This window comes from Typopeltis vanoorti, chromosome 2, assembly GCF_054136105.1.
Source record: "Typopeltis vanoorti isolate ZY-2024b chromosome 2, IOZ_Tvanoo_1.0, whole genome shotgun sequence".
Lineage (NCBI taxonomy): Eukaryota > Metazoa > Arthropoda > Arachnida > Uropygi > Thelyphonidae > Typopeltis > Typopeltis vanoorti.
The window spans coordinates 66,575,299-66,591,656 of NC_143550.1; the positions used below are offsets into that span (position 1 = coordinate 66,575,299).

The 16,358-nt window shown below is 34.1% G+C and overlaps 1 protein-coding gene across 2 annotated transcripts in view; it reads left to right on the top strand.

Annotated features, from left to right (window-relative positions):
* The window catches only part of LOC150109125 (gamma-tubulin complex component 2-like), a 491,041-nt gene that overhangs the window by 165,995 nt on the left and 308,688 nt on the right, over window positions 1-16,358 (top strand). For both annotated transcript variants that reach the window (XM_090405736.1, XM_090405742.1), the window contains exon 7: window positions 1,218-1,302. In XM_090405736.1, coding sequence (XP_090261862.1) covers window positions 1,218-1,302 — 85 coding nt within the window. The remainder of the gene's footprint in view (window positions 1-1,217; window positions 1,303-16,358) is intronic.

Below are 16,358 nucleotides of genomic sequence, written 5' to 3' on the forward strand. Positions count from 1 at the left end.
CCTGACCTCTGGCGCTTAAAAAAAAAAAAAAAAAAACCTCACTACATCAAAGCTAGAGTCCTGTTATTATTATTATTATCTATTAGGTTACAAAGTTAAATTAAACTGGAGAGTAACATGTTTATACAGAAAATAATAGATAAATAAATAAATAAACAGAAAATAAAATTACTTATTTAAGTATACATATAAATTGCAACTGGTATGGATAGTGGCCAATAAAAAATGAAAAAATGCTTAGAGTCCTAAAGTCAGGGTTTGCTGGAAACTAAGTGGCTGAATGTCTGCAATCCAAATTCTTGGGATTTTTAAGCCCCCATTATTATTAAGATGGTTAAGATGATTAATAACAATTTCACAGGCTTCTTTAAATTTCTGTTCATACCAAATTTTGTATGATGCAAAGAACAAGTACTTTTAAATACTTTACCAATCAATTCGATGTAGGGTGTTAAGAGAGGCTGTGATCTGAGAGGCCTGCTTCACCAAAATTATTATATTTAATGTGTCGTTGTGTTCTTTTTTATGGATAGGGATTGTACATCCAGTTTCCCCAATATAAGATTAGTTACAGGTGCAATAGATGCAATAAACTCCAGGGTGTGCCAATGGGGGAAGAGGATCCTTAGAGGTGTTGAATATGTTTTTTAATTTTAAAGGTGGTTTCATTTTCAGTTTTTATTGGCCACTATCCATACCAGTTGCAATTTATATGTATACTTATATAAGTAATTTTATTTTCTGTTTATTTATTTATCTGTTATTTTCTGTATAAACATGTTACTCTTCAGCTTAATTACTTTATAACATAATAGATAATAATAATAACAGGACTCTAGCTTTGATGTAGTGAGGTTTTTTTTTTTAAAGCGCCAGAGGTCAGGCAAATAGGTTTAACGGTTGATCAGTAACTTTAACATGCCATGTAGATTGTAGTGCAGCTTGTTTCTTTGTATATATACATATACTCCAGAAGATGACCTTAATGTGAAGGTAGAAATGTTAAGTGTATATTTTAGTTTATATTAAACTAAAATTTTACTCTAACACGGTATTTGTATCCATAAGTTTCATAATGTATTGTTATACAGTAGTTTGTTATAATTTTTCTATTATAATCGATCTCGATTATAGATTCTGAAAGCAGATAAAACTACAAAAGTGGTTTTTGTATTGGTTTTGCTATATTATTTTTTTTATTTATTCATTTTTTATAGCTAAAGAACAGGTTACAGAAAGTGACTTCAGCAGCAACTTTTACTTCTTTCAAGTCTTCTAGGGAATCATCTGTTTCTCGTCATGGTAAGGCTATCAAATATAGGAATACATAATGTACTATTTTTGAATATATGTCTAAGTTGCCCCTTTTGACCTATTAGAGACATATTGACCTATTTTAACACATGTATTAACATATATGTTAAAATATGAATCTAAATTTTGATGCTCTATACAATAAATTTCTGACTAATTCAACTACTCTAATGTTTAAAATGAGAGGAATCAGATTTGGAAATATTAGACTTAAGGAACTCAGTATGCCAAAAGCATAGAAATTCACTTTCCAAACAGTATTTACAGACGCAAGGTGGGAGGAACTATTGAATAATATTCTTACTGAAAGAATGTGTGCTTTGCATTATGGCTACTAAGGCAACTGATGTGAAGTCTATATATATAAGTATTACTTCTCACACATTGGTATTCAGACATAAAATCTTCAAGTTTCACATGGGATTCGGCATACTCGAGGTTTATGGTGAGTGCAGCACTGCAAATGATTAGCAGTGTTTCAGTATCAAAATTTATTCAAAAAGATAGATGTCTCTTTGAATAAATTACTTTGTCAAAAAAGAAAAACCACACTTTTCTCTTTGATTAAATTATTTTAATGGAAACACTACTGATTATTATTGGTTTTCTTATGTGGTGGTCAATTTGAGAATGACAAATCCCATATGAATTACCAAGTAATTCTGTTTTTAAGTAATTAAGTTTTTGCCTGTACACCACTATTTGAGAAGACTGTTATTTAATTTTTCTTCGTATCTTGCAAACCATTTATAATATTGAGAAATTTTGAAGTTTTCAGTACTGTTTTCAATACTTTGGAATTATTATTTTTTCCAAATCTTTGATCCTTTCCAATATTTTGTACTTTTCTTAGTCATCTTTTTTTTCCATGATTTTATCCTTGTATGTATCTATTAATATACACTGATATAATTTGTGTGTGTGTGTGTGTGTGTGTGTGTGTGTGTGTGTGTGTGTGTGTGTGTGTGTGTGTGTGTGTGTGTGTGTGTGTGTGTGTGTGTATCCAGAAAGCTATCCTTAAATGGTTATCCTAAAAGACTCTGCAACAATATCCTCTTTTTGGATATACCACAAAGACAACGTGATGACACCCAATACATCAGTACTATAACTATTCCATTTGTCAGCAGTATTTCCAAAAAATTGGCTATCCTTCTAAAACCACACAATATTAGAGAAGCATTCAAGCCAGTCAATACTATTTGGAAATTTTTAAGATCACTGAAAGACCCTCATCCATTCTACAAGTACTCTGGAGTATATAATATACCTTGCTCCTGTGGTGTTAGTTACGTCGGTCAGACCACTAGAAGCTTCAAAACGAGACAGAAAGAACATATAGGATATTGTCAGAAACAACAGACAAGATATTTCAGGCCTTTCTTGCCACTTTGCCTCTACCAACCATCTTATTGAGTGGGATAAGAGTCATATGCCCTATGTAGAAGAGAACTAACATTCCAGAATCTTCAAGGAGGCTGCTACGGTCGCCCGTTCAACAGGAAACCTAAATAAGAATCAAGGTCTAATCCTACCGGAAATTTGGAAAGCTTTAATCAGATCACTAAACATCAAAGAAATGAATTTTCACGCCAATTACATTATGTCTCGTAACAAATAAATCATGTTCCTGAGACACGCGCATTGTCTCGCACAATACTAATTTTGTATGAATTAGAACTGTCAGTTAAAACCTAGTCTGTTACCTTCATATAGCTTACCAATTGTATTCCCTGAAGATGCTGATAGCAAAAATTGGCAAAACATGTAGGACAATAAATTAAAAACCCACTTGACTAACATTTTCAAAAAAAAGTGTTTTAGTTAGTGTTAATATATTTTTGATCAACTCTTTTGGTTTTCCATTTCTCAGCGTTATGTGCATTGGTGGCACATACACACTCATAGCTAACTTTGTTCTTTTGGCCAATTTCCTTTTTTCATATAAATTTTGGACTTTAATACACTACTCACTCCATCAGTTCACCTACATCTTGGTCTTGTGAGTATTTTTCCTGTCATCAAACACCGGATGGCCTAATCTTTCCTCTTACATGTTGTTAAACTGATCGTACATACCATCTTAGATTCTCTACTTACACAGTTGTAAATTCTGACAATATCAAGTTATTTTCTGATATCTTTATTTTTAATGACTCTTCCATCAATACCATCATTTGAATCCTGTGTTTTATCTCAGAGCTCTCATCTCTGTGTTTTCCAATCTTTAAGATATAAGTCAGCTATAAGTTAAATCTATAAGTTAAAATTTGTTTGAACTGTCTTGTACACTGCTGATTTAATTTCATTTTCACATTTATCATCATTTCTGATTCTAAATCCCAGTAAATCATAACTTTCAATGATTTCTGTTTTATCTCTCTCTATTATAAATTTCTGTATTATTCCATATGAACAAACGTTTGTTCTATAAGTTTTATTTGAGTAAACAGTTGATATTTTTCATATTCCTCTGTTTTCATAGTTTTTGTTCATTTGTTGCTAATTTTTATACTAAATTTGTTATAAGTTATTCAATTTAGTTAGTCTTGAAGACTTGAGGAATTTATATAATGTCATCAGCATAAAATATCACTGAGATTTTTATCTCCTTTTTTTAATATCGTGTTTAATTCATCTTTCATAGTGTGATCTGATAAATGATAAACAGCATTGTCCACTCTGGTTTTTAACCTGATTTTATATCAAACCATCTTCTGTTTGTTGTTGTTATGTGCCATCCAGTCATTTTTGACTTTTGTGATCTTGTACATAAAGACTCTTCATCCCACTTGGCCTCTTGTTCTTTCTTTCAGCAATTGTAAGTTCAAGTTGGTGAGTTAGTTTATGTTGTCCACTGAACTCTTTTGTGGTCTTCCTCTTCTTCTCATTCCCTCAATCTTCCCTAATATAACTGCCTTTTCTAATGATTTATCATTTCGCATAATATGCCTAAGGTACATCAACTTCTGTTTAGCGATCATTGTCTCCAAGGAGTATTCTGTCTTTATACACTCTAAAATCTTCTTATTAGTCATTTTTGCAGTCCATGGGATTCTTAATAGTCTCCTCCATACCCACAATTCAAATGAATCAGTTTGCTTTCTATCTTTTTTCTTAATAATCCAGCTTTCGTGGCCTTACTCACACCTCTATCTTTCATAATTTTTGTCAGGTTTAACAAAGCTTTTTCCCCGTTACTATCTTTTAATTTCATTTTCACATTTACCATCATTTCTGATTCCAGACCAATAAATCATAACTTTCAATGATTTCTATTTTATCTCCCTCTATTATAAATTCATGTAAATTGCCAGAATCCATCACTTTTGTTTTGCTAACTTTTAAATTAAGCCCAGTTTTGTTTTTGCTATGAGGGTTGTATCATCTGCATATCTTAAATTATTTATTTTTCTGCCACCAATCTTAATTCCAGCTGGATCTTTGTCTCTCATAGTATATTCACTATAAATATTAAAAAGATAAGGCAACAGTATACAATCTGCCACACTCCTTTTCTACTTGAATACTGTCTATTTCTCCAAAGAATGTTTTTACTGAAGCTTCTTAGTTGTCATACAGTTCTCTTATCAAGAGAATTAGATGTTCAGATATTCCCACTGATTTCATTACGATCCACAGTCTGTGATTAATGCAATCAAGATTTTTTTTTAATCAATAAAACAGATGAATACTTCCAAAATTCTCTTGTTCTTTCCATAATTCATCTATGTTTGTTATTTGGTCTCTAGTTCCTCTACTTCTTCCTAAAGCATGCTTGTTCTTGTGGCATTTCTTTATTCATATATGGCTCTAGCCTTTGTTGGATCACTTTCAGCATAACTTTACTTGTATGTGAAATTAAAGTGATGGTTCTATAATTCTCACAGTCTCTGGGATTTGGTTTTTTTGGAACAGGTATGAATACTGATGTTTTCCCATCTCTAGGCCAGTATATTTTCTTCCAAACCTGTTGATAAATTTCGTCATTATATCATTACTTCATCCCCAGCTGCTCTCAATAATTCCACTGATGCTCCATCAGCTCCAGGACTTTTTCCTTTTGGCAGCTGTTTCATTGCTGTTATCACTTCACTTTTCATTATCATGAGTTCCTTAACAAATTTTCTCTCCTTTCAAATTCTTCAATATTATTATCTTTCTTGTACAAATTCTCTACACACTCTTTCCATCTTTTTCTCTCTGCTTGTTCTTCCATCACACATTTTTCCTGAATTATTTTTTACAAATCCTAATCTAGGGATAAACTTCCCTGTAACATTATTTATTTTTCTTAACAGATCTCTTGTTCTACCCATAGTATTGCTTTCTTCAATTTCCTTGCACCTTTTGTTTAGATGTTTTCCTTATCTTTCCTAGCCTCTATCTGGATATCTGCATTCAGCTAACCCTTTCTTTGTTTCTCTGAAGTTTCATTTTGCTTCTTTCTTCTGCTATTTGAATAGCTTCTTCTGACAACCATTTACAATGTTTCTTTCTTGTTGCTTTATTTAGTCTTCTTTGCTGCTTCTGTGACTGTACATTTTGTTTTTTAACTTATCTTCTATACATCCTTCATTTTTAACTGCCGAATTACAACTTAACCAAAACAAGCCTTAAAGTACAGTGGCTTGTACTTTAAGGCTTGTTTTGGTAATCTTTCTGTTTTCATTCTTCGAACATGTTCCATCCGTCTATGTTTATATTTTTTAATTTTTTTAAGTGTAGGCTTTTAGGCTTTATATTGCTCTGTATAATCTTCCATTTACACCATACAATTCTAACATTATGACTGCTCTCTCTCTCTCTCATCTATCTATCTACCTATCTATCTATCTATATATATATATGATGATATACTGTTTTCATATATTGTTTGTTCTAATTCTTGGATCTCAGTCAGTATATAAAAGTATGAATACATTTATATACTGATTTATATATATATATATATAAATCTGTTATAGCTTACTAATTGCCTTTTCATGAAAAATCCCTTGTTATTACCATGATTCTCAATATGACTGCCTTTTACAGAATGTTTCGTATATCATCTTTGGCATATAATTAAATTTTGCAATTTACAGAAAGTCTACTTTTACCAGAACATATATATAGGCTCCCATCATATGTATATCCAAAACTTAGTCAAATCCATTACATTTTCTGAAATAAGTTTAGCTCGCATATATGAATCCATGACTGAACTGGCCTTGCTTCACATGACTAGTATAAGTACTTAGATGATGATTATCATTCTTGTTTTAGTTTATTCATCATCATCATACGTATCAAGGATTTAGGCCTAGTATGGCCTGTTCTGGCTTTAGAAGTCATCGTTGAATCGTTTAAGAGGACGTCCTGGTTTTCTTTTTCCTAATGGCTTGTACTTTAAGGCTTGTTTTGGTAATCTTTATGTTTTCATTCTTCGAACGTGTTCCATCCGTCTATGTTTATATTTTTTAATTTTTTCAATTACTAGTTCTTAGTTTAATTCTTTCATAATATCTTCGTTTCTTTTGTGATCAAATAGGGTATACTTTGCAGTTTTTCTCATAAACTTTATTTCTGCTGTTGTTAATCTTTGTTTGTCTTTTTGTTTTATTGTCCAGATTTCGCTTCCATACATTAAGACCGGTAGGGCTAATGTATTGTATACTTTTAGCCTGGTTTGTTTTTGAACTAGGTTTGGTTTAAATATAGAGTTAATTACTCCTGTTATTTTTAAATATTTTGCAATTTTTATGTTTATATCTTTTTCATTTTCATAAGTGATCATACATCCTAGGTAGTTAAATGAATTCACCTGTTCTAAGATCTTGTTATCCAATACTATTTTAGTTCTTGCTGGATCTTGTTCTTTAAAGGCCATAGTTTTTGATTTTTCCGTTGATATTATCATACCATAATCTTTGGATATCTCATTTAGATTTAAAATAGCTTTCTGTAAGTTATCTTCAGAATTTGTAATTATTATTTGGTCGTCTGCAAAGAGGAGAGTGTTTAAGTTAACTGTAGGTGAAAGTTTAATTCCTTGATGTAAATTTTTACTCCATTTTATTATTATTTCATTTAAGTAGATATTAAAAAGAGTTGCTGAGAGGGGACATCCCTGTCGGATCCCTTGGTTTATCTCTCTTGTATATGATAGCTCATGATTTAATCTTATTTGTATTTGATTATTTTCATATATACTTGTGACAGCTTTTAGGATATTATTTGATATTTGTCTTTCTTTTAATATGTTAAATAATATATTTCTTTTAACTTTGTCAAATGCTTTTTCAAAGTCAATAAATGCAATATGTGTTTCTAAATTATATTCTCTTCTTTTCTCTATTATTAATTTTAGGCAGAAGGCTGGGTCTATACATGATCGTCCTTTTCTAAATCCATTTTGTACCTCTAGAATATAGATTTCGGAATATTTCATTAGTTTGTTATTTAAGATTCTGCTGTATATTTTGTAACATGAATTTAATATACTGATACCTCTATAGTTTTTAGGGTCATCTCTATTACCTTTCTTAAAGATAGGAATCACAATTGCTTTTTTCCATTCTATTGGGGGGATACCAGTTGAGTAAATTTTATTTAAAAATAATAAGAGTCTTCCTTTGAATCTTGTTCCTGCGTATTTATATAGTTCTGAAACTAGCTTATCTTCTCCAGGTGATTTTCCGTTTCTTGTTTCTTTCAGGCTGATTTCTAATTCTTCTTCAGTTATTTCCTTTTCATTTTCGTTAACTGTTTGCCAGTTGTCTTTTTTAAAATATTTGTCTGTCCACAGTTCTGTGTAGTAATTTAGAAATTCTTCTAATTTCAATTCAGTGTTTAATTTTATGTTTTCTTTGGTATCTGCATTTAGGTGTTTCAAAATCTTATATACATTGGGTCTTATTTTATATAAATCATGTTCTAAATTAGAAACAAATTTATTCCATGATTCTCTATGTCTTTTTCTGACTTCTCTTTTAGCTATGGCTCTTATTCTTTTATATTCTATTTCATCTTCTAATCTTTTACTGCTTATCCATTTGTGATAGGCTTCTTTTTTCTTTTGATTATTTCTTTGATTGTATCATCCCAGATCTTCAGTTTTTTTCTTTTATTGAATTTTTTGGTCTTTCCTAAGCTTTCATTTGCTGCTGCATTTAGTATCGTTTTTATATTAAGCCATTCTATTTCTATTTCTTCATTTTGTTTTATTTTATCTAGATACTGGTTAATTCTTTGTTCATATAGCCATTGTACATTTGTGTCATTCAATAGTCTAGTTTTATAAACAAATGTTTCAATTTTTCTTTCTGTTCTTGTTACTTGTAGCCATTTAGGTGGTAATCTTAATTTTATTTTAACAAGGAAGTGGTCACTGCTTATTTCATATCCTCTGTGAACTCTAACATCTAGTGAAAATTTTGATGTCTTTTCATTTAATATGAAGTAATCTAATATTGATTTCCATCCTCTTGCTGCCCAAGTATATTTATGTATGTCTTTATGTTTATAGAAGGAATTCATTATTTTTAGGTTATTATAAACTACAAAGTCAATCAATTTTTTACCATTTCTGTTTAGAGTGTGTTCTCCATGTATTCCTATATTATTATTAATTTTCGTGTTTTCAATTCTTGCATTTAAGTCTCCTGCTAAAATTATGTAATCATTTTTATTTATTTTATTATATATGTTTTGTAGCTGATTATAAAAATCAATATTATCCTGTTCTCTTCCTTCTTCTGGGGCATATAAACCAAATATTGTTAAATAGCCTCTATCTATTTTTATTCTAGCTTCTATTATTCTTTCATTCCATAATTTATAATGTTTTAACTGTTTTGAAAGGGAGTTATGAATCCAAATCATGACTCCTGCTTGTGCTCTTTGGTCTCTGTCGACTCCACTGTATATCACATTAAAATTTTCAGTTCTCATAGTTTTCTAATTTCTTAATTTTTTAATTTCTTTTTTGTTTCAGTGATTACTGCTATTTTAAAATTTCTTTCATTTAATAACTGGTCTAATTCTATTTCTTTATATGCTATTCCTCTTACATTCCAGTTTGCTATGTGTATTATATTTTGTCATTTCCATTTTCGTTTTCCCTTTTCCATTCCAGGGTCGTTTCCCATAGATTCAATCCGATTATCTTTTTCTGTCAGCTTACAAGTATGGTTATGTTCTCCATGTCAGGGGACTAGCCTGACGATGGAATAGTTCAGTGGTAGGGCTGCTACCTTAAGGCTTCTGAACTCGCCTTCTTCCAAATTTAAACCCATAGGAGGAATAGGGTATATTGAAGGGGAAAGGGTAGATTATAGAAGAAATATAGTAAGGTTTATAGAGAGGACATAGATGTAAGGCCAGAAATGAAAAGACCCCATGGCCCTCGAGTACTCTAATAGCACAAGGGTCATAAAGTAAGAAGAGTTGGCTGATAAGGCCTTATTGGAAAGATTAAAGTAAGTGGGTCTTCCTCAAAGTAGAAGAAGGTGAGGATAGATCCAGCTAGGGGTCCATGGGAGTGCCGCTTCCCTTACAATCATGATGATTGCCCCTTATGGCCGTGTTGGTCCACGAGTCCTTATTCAGTATATTCGGACCACCCCACCATATATATATATACATACATGCACACGCATGTACACACACACACACACACATGGTGGGCTCCCCTATCCGCCACCCAGGGGACGCGCTCTCTAGGGGTTACAGGGTCCCCTGAGAGTTTTTAGTTTATTGAAGGAAACAAATGTCTATAGGATAATTAATTTTTATGTAATTATTAAGCCAATGTTTCATGAAGATAAGAATTTACATATGCACTCAGGAAAACAGAAGAGAAGTAAACAACAGAACGGCATACTCCTGCAATCCAACTCAATTCTTCTATGACTGTGTTTAGAAGATCTTGATTGGGCTGCATAGCAAATTAAAACATTTGCAAATAGAGCTAGAACTACTGAAATTGTCATACTCTTCAACAGAATCTACAAAATTCTGTACCCTCTCCTCCACTCCCTTTCCCAACCTAGATTATAAAAAATTTGTTACCATTTTCTATATCTGACAAAAAAAAAAAAAAAAAAAAAAAGCACATGCTCTTAAAAGACATTCAAACTTCTTTTAAGTCTTACAAAAATTAGATATTAAAAATTGTCTCACCAGAAGATCCATTCTGGTGATATGATAAATGTCTTACAGAATATCACTCAGATCATCCTGGAATATACAGGATCACTTGTTTCTGTGGGCATAGTTTGGCCAAGCTAGAAGATTGTCAGTAACAATTTTGATGAACATAAAAAATATATCTGTAGGAATGTAGTATAGATATACAGACATATAGAAACATGCAATTGTGTGAGATCAGTATATTCAATTAGAAAAATATCTCTTTGTTATACAAATGCAGACTTAAATAAAAAAAAAAAAACTGTTTCTGGAAAGCTATAGTTCAGCATAACCTAAAATGTACATTGCTTTACTGAAAATAGCGAAAATTATTATTACTATTATGGGACCATCATCCCATCAATGAAGATTTCCTTACTAATCATAGAAAGGGCCAGTTAGGATTGAAGAATTATGTCATTTAATATTAGTCTGTTTGTCTTCCTTCTATGTGCAAGCACACATGGCTTGGTGATTGAAGTGAAATATGCATTTAATAATTAAATAAAACTTAATTAAATAAAACTTAAATAAATCAAGGAAAAGAAGGAGTAGCCATAGTATTCAACACAAAATACGAGGCTAATCTTCTTGAATGGCAGTCAGTCTCAAGTAGAGTAATGTGGGCAAATATGAGAATGGGGAACTGGACAATGAGACTTATTTGTGCCTATAGTCCCACAGAAGGTTCTACTAAGGTAGAAGTGGAGGAATTTTTTGAGGCTTTAGAAAAAGCAACTGACACAATGAAAAAGGAAAAGTTGGTCCTTGTTGGGAATCTAAATAGTAGAGTAGGAAATGATTGTGAGACATACAAAAATATTTTGGGAAAATTTGGAGAAAAGAGCAAAGCTAATAATAATGGCAAATATCTGTTGGATTTCTGCTCAGGACATGGACTGGTTATTACTAACACCATGTTCCAACATAAAAATGTGCACAAATTCACATGGAGAGAAGAGGCTAGGAATAAGAAAAGTCTCATTGACTATGTTATTGTTGATAGTGATGTTTTCTCCCTGGTGCAGGACACCAGAGTGTACAGAGGATTTGAAATTGGAAGTGATCACTATTTGGTCTTGAGCAGGATAAAATTGAATTTCATATTGAAAAGAATAACATGTAAGAAAGTTTTAAAGTGAATAAAAGTTGAGCAACTCTCAGATGTAAACTGTAGACTAAAATACAGAAATATTATTGAAAAGAAAATGAAAGAGTTTGAGAACAGGAATCAAACCTTGGAGATTCAGTGGCAAACTCTGAAGGAAACATTGATTGATTCTGCCAGAGAGGCATGTGGTGAGGTTGTGTGCAAAGATAAAAAAATCAGAACTCCCTGGTGGACACAGGAAGTTAAAGAGGCAGTGAAGGAAAAGAAGAAAGCATATCAAAAGTTCCTGGCAAATAAGTCAGCTTTTACTCTTACAGAATACAGAGACAAATGTAAGAAAGCTAAACAGTGTGTAAAACTAGCTAAACAAAAGTCATGGGAGGACTTTGGCAAGAATATAGAAAATAAATATCAAGAAGGTGGCAAAATATTCTGGAGGTTGTTGAAGAAGCTTAGGAATGGAGGAAAGAGTGCTGTAAAAGGAATTAGAGATGATAAAGGTGAAATGAAAACAGGAGAAAAAGATATCCTTGAAGTATGGAGTAATTACTTTGAAAAACTGCTAAATGAAACAAGCAGTGATGACAGCACAGTGATAAAAAACACTGACCAGGCATGCAGTCAGGAATACATATACATACTTGAAGTAGAAAAAGCAATCAAAGGCTTGAAATGTGGAAAGGCAGCAGGAGTAGATGATATTCGACCAGAAATGCTGAAGTATGGTGGTATAAGAGTCTTACAGTGGCTGCACTGCATAGTTCAGAAAGCCTGGACAGAGGGACGAATTCCCGATGATTGGAGTAGAGCTCTCATAGTACCCATATATAAAAAGGGAAATAAAACTGAATGTGAGAATTACAGAGGTATTTCCCTACTGAGTGTTCCTGGCAAGATCTATGCAAGTATACTTGAGAAACGGTTGAGAAGAATTGTGGAAGAAAAGCTTGGTGAAGAACAAGCTGGATTCAGGCCAAATAGAGGCTGTCAGGATCAGATCTTCACTTTATGACAAATAGTCGAGAAAGCATGGGAATATAACAAAGATCTGTATTTAAGTTTTGTCGATTTGGAAAAGGCATATGACAAGGTGCCAAGAGAGAAGCTATTCAATACGCTGCAGTTATATGGTGTCAATGGGGCATTATATCAAGCAATACTTAGTCTTTATTTGAGTTGTGAGTCAGCAGTTAGAATTGAAGGAAGTACAGGAAGATGGTTTAATGTTAAATCTGGTGTGAGACAAGGATGTACATTATCCCCTCTGTTATTCATTATCTATATGGATCACATTATGAAGGAATGTGGTATTAAACCTGATATCAAAATTGGAGATGTTAATGTCAGCTCTTTGCTTTATGCGGATGATGTTATACTTCTAAATAAATCCGCTACAAGTCTGCAAGATTCTCTGACTAAATTGAATAGCTGTTGTAATAGATATGGTATGAAGGTCAGCAATAAAAAGACAAAGACAATGAAAATAGGCAGAATCATTGAAAATGTCAACTGTGTTGTGAATGGAGAACCTGTGGAACAAGTAAAACATTTCAGCTACTTAGGCACAATTTTTACTGAAGATGGTAAACTAAATATAGAAATAGACAACAGAATCAGCAAAGCTGGTATCGTGGGAAGTCAATTGAATAAATTCATATGGAATAAGAAAGAAATTAGTCGGAACACTAAATTAGCTGTGTACAAGACTGTGTTCAAACCAATTTTAACTTATGTATCTGAGAGCTGGGTTAGAAGTAAAACACTTGACCAAAGACTAGAGACCGCAGATATGAGAGTCCTGAGAAAGATTAGAGGCGTGAACAGATGGCATCAATGGCAATATCATATTAAAAATGAGGATATTAGGAAAGAACTTGACATTGTCAGCATCCAGGAATGCGTTAGCAGAGCTAATCTCAGATGGTATGGTCACTTAAATAGAATGGGAGAGGAAAGATTAGCAAAACAAGTGTTCTCTGCCAGGTTGGCAGGAAAACGACCCAGAGGAAGACCAAGATATAGGTGGATTGATACGGTACAAAGTGCCTTAGACGATAGAAATATAAGATCTGATAACGTTGGAGTCTTGACAAGTAACAGACTGATTTGGAGGAAAATTGTAGATAGGAAGTTAGTAATGATGTAATTTTTTCATGTAGTACTGTCATATCCTGTACACCCCTTGAGGGTACATGGCAGGAATTTGATGATGATGATGATAAAACTTATTCCTAGATACTTCTTTTTTTTCCCCATTAAAGTAAAACATAACTTTCTTTATATGACTATTACAGCCACCATTAACAAAAGCAAAATACTAGTTATATACCTAGTCTGTCCATAAATACTGTTACATCTTGAATCTATTGGTAAACATTTACAGCTTTCAGCACATACAAACCATATGTATAACATGCATATAGCAGCACTCAATATTCAAAATGTGTCCCTTTTTGCCTTCACACACACTTGAAGTCTGTGAGACAACATATTGATGGTGGCACACAGCATCCAATGGAAACACTTCTACTGCTCACTCCAAATCCATCTTCAGGTTTACTATGCTGAAGCGTTGTTTCTTTCAGGCTACTCTCTCTCAAGCTCCGACCATAATTTGTAGTCCAGCAGATTCAATTTGGGGCTTCCAGACAGCCAATCAGATGGTGATATGTGATTGGACACATTATTCTCCAACCACAGTTATGTAGTTCTCCCTTAATGCGAAGGAGTTGAGTTCTGTTGAAAGGTCCACTGCCTACCTTGAAACCAGGTGTTGTTCAGAGGCCATATCACAGGTTCCAGCACAATGTCTTGGTACACTTTTGCAGAAGTTTTTACCCCTTTCTTGCAAAAATGGAACTCAGATATCCCCAATTATATCATCCCTCACAAACTATCACTGATGCAGAGTGATTACCTCTCTGAGTCATGGGTGCTATGGCAGATGCTGTGCAGCCATCTCAGGCATATACCAATTGTTTTGGCAGTTAAACGATGATTCAATGGTGAAAATCTTCTCATCTGTGAAGAGTATGTCTGTTTTTGTTGTTCATGTGCTGCCGGAGAAGTGCCTTTGATTGTATCACCCTCTGCCGCATTAGTAATGGTGTTAGGAAATGTCCAGTAAAAAGATAAGCTCTCGACCCCAGGTAACCAGTTAGTACATGTGATATTGTTCTCTGCAAAATGTTCTTCTCTTGCAACATCTCTTTCTGCTTTCTCACAGGATTACAGTGGAGGGGTGCCTTTACAGCTCTCACAAGCTGTTGCATCCTAATGCAGCATGGTCGACCTGTTCTTTGGCAGTCAGATATATATCTTCTGTATCGTTATGATGGTTAATAGTTTGATACACAAACATCCTACTGATCCAGAGTGTTTTTAGCATGTTGAAAATAACAGGTGGCTGCATTCCAACATTGTGAAGTGCTATTACAGCTAGATGGTTCTCATAATCTTCTTACTGCATGTTAATTCATACAGCTAGATAACTCTGTCTTTATTGATAAACAGGCAGATTCTGGTTGCACACAGCACCAGTAACTAAACTGGGCTCGCACGATTCTATAGACAACGTAGGAGCGTGCAGAAGTTGTAGCAGTATTTATGGCAAGATTACATGTTTATACAAGGTGGTATCAAAAAATTTCGAGACTAGGTTTGTAACACGCCAACAGATGCTGCACTCACAGGGAGCACCTACCTTCATAAGTCAGTGTGCCAAAAGACATCGTCCTGTGTACATCGGGAGCTGTGCAACTGATGCTATTCTGACCACCTGCATTACCACATCTGCGATTTCATCATGGACAGCAAGTTAGAACAAAGAGCAAACGTGAAATTCTGCATGAAACTGGGCAAATCTGCCACAGAGACGTTTGACATGATTCGGCAAGTTTACGGTGATGCTGCAATGAGTAGTTCGAGGTGTTTTGAGTGGCACGCATGCTTCAAGAGTGAAAGAACATCACTGGAAGACGATGGGAGATCAGGAAGACCTTCAACGAGCTCAACCCCCCAAAAATGCCGAAACCATTTGGCAACTTGTGCATGAGGTCATCAGAGAACACTCCATGACATTGCTGCCATTGTTGGTGTGTCATGCAGAATAGTCCAGGCAATCCTCACGTGTGATTTGAACATGCACTGTGTTGCTGCCAAGTTCGTCCCCAGACTGCTGACCCAGGAGCAGAAGGAACACCGTGTCAAAGTCTGCGAAGAACTCCATCAGTGTGCTGTGGATGACCCATCCTTCATGTCGAGGATCATTACCGGTGATGAAACTTGGGTGTACGAGTACGACCCTGAGACGAAGCAACAGTCTTCACAGTGGAAGAGCCCATCATCTCCACTACCGAAAAAGGCGAGGCAGGTCCGCAGCTTGATCAAGTGCATGCTCATCGTCTTTTTTGACATTCGCAGCATTGTGCATCGAGAATTTGTTCTCAGGGGCCAGACTGTCAATAGCGAGTTCTATTGCCAGGTTTTAAGGTGTCTGAGGGAGGACATTCGGCGAAAGCGACTGGATCTGTGGCTCACGAAAAACTGGATGCTTCATGACGACAACACACCCTGTCACCAAGCTCTCCTCACATGTGAGTTTCTCGCCAGAAACAACATGATATCACTTCTGCACCCACCCTACTCACCAGATTTGGCTCCTGCAGACTTCGCCTCTTCCCAAAGATGAAGACCCAGCTCAAAGGTCACCGTTTTGACACCATTGCATAGATCCAGCACGAATCGCAGAAGGTGCTTG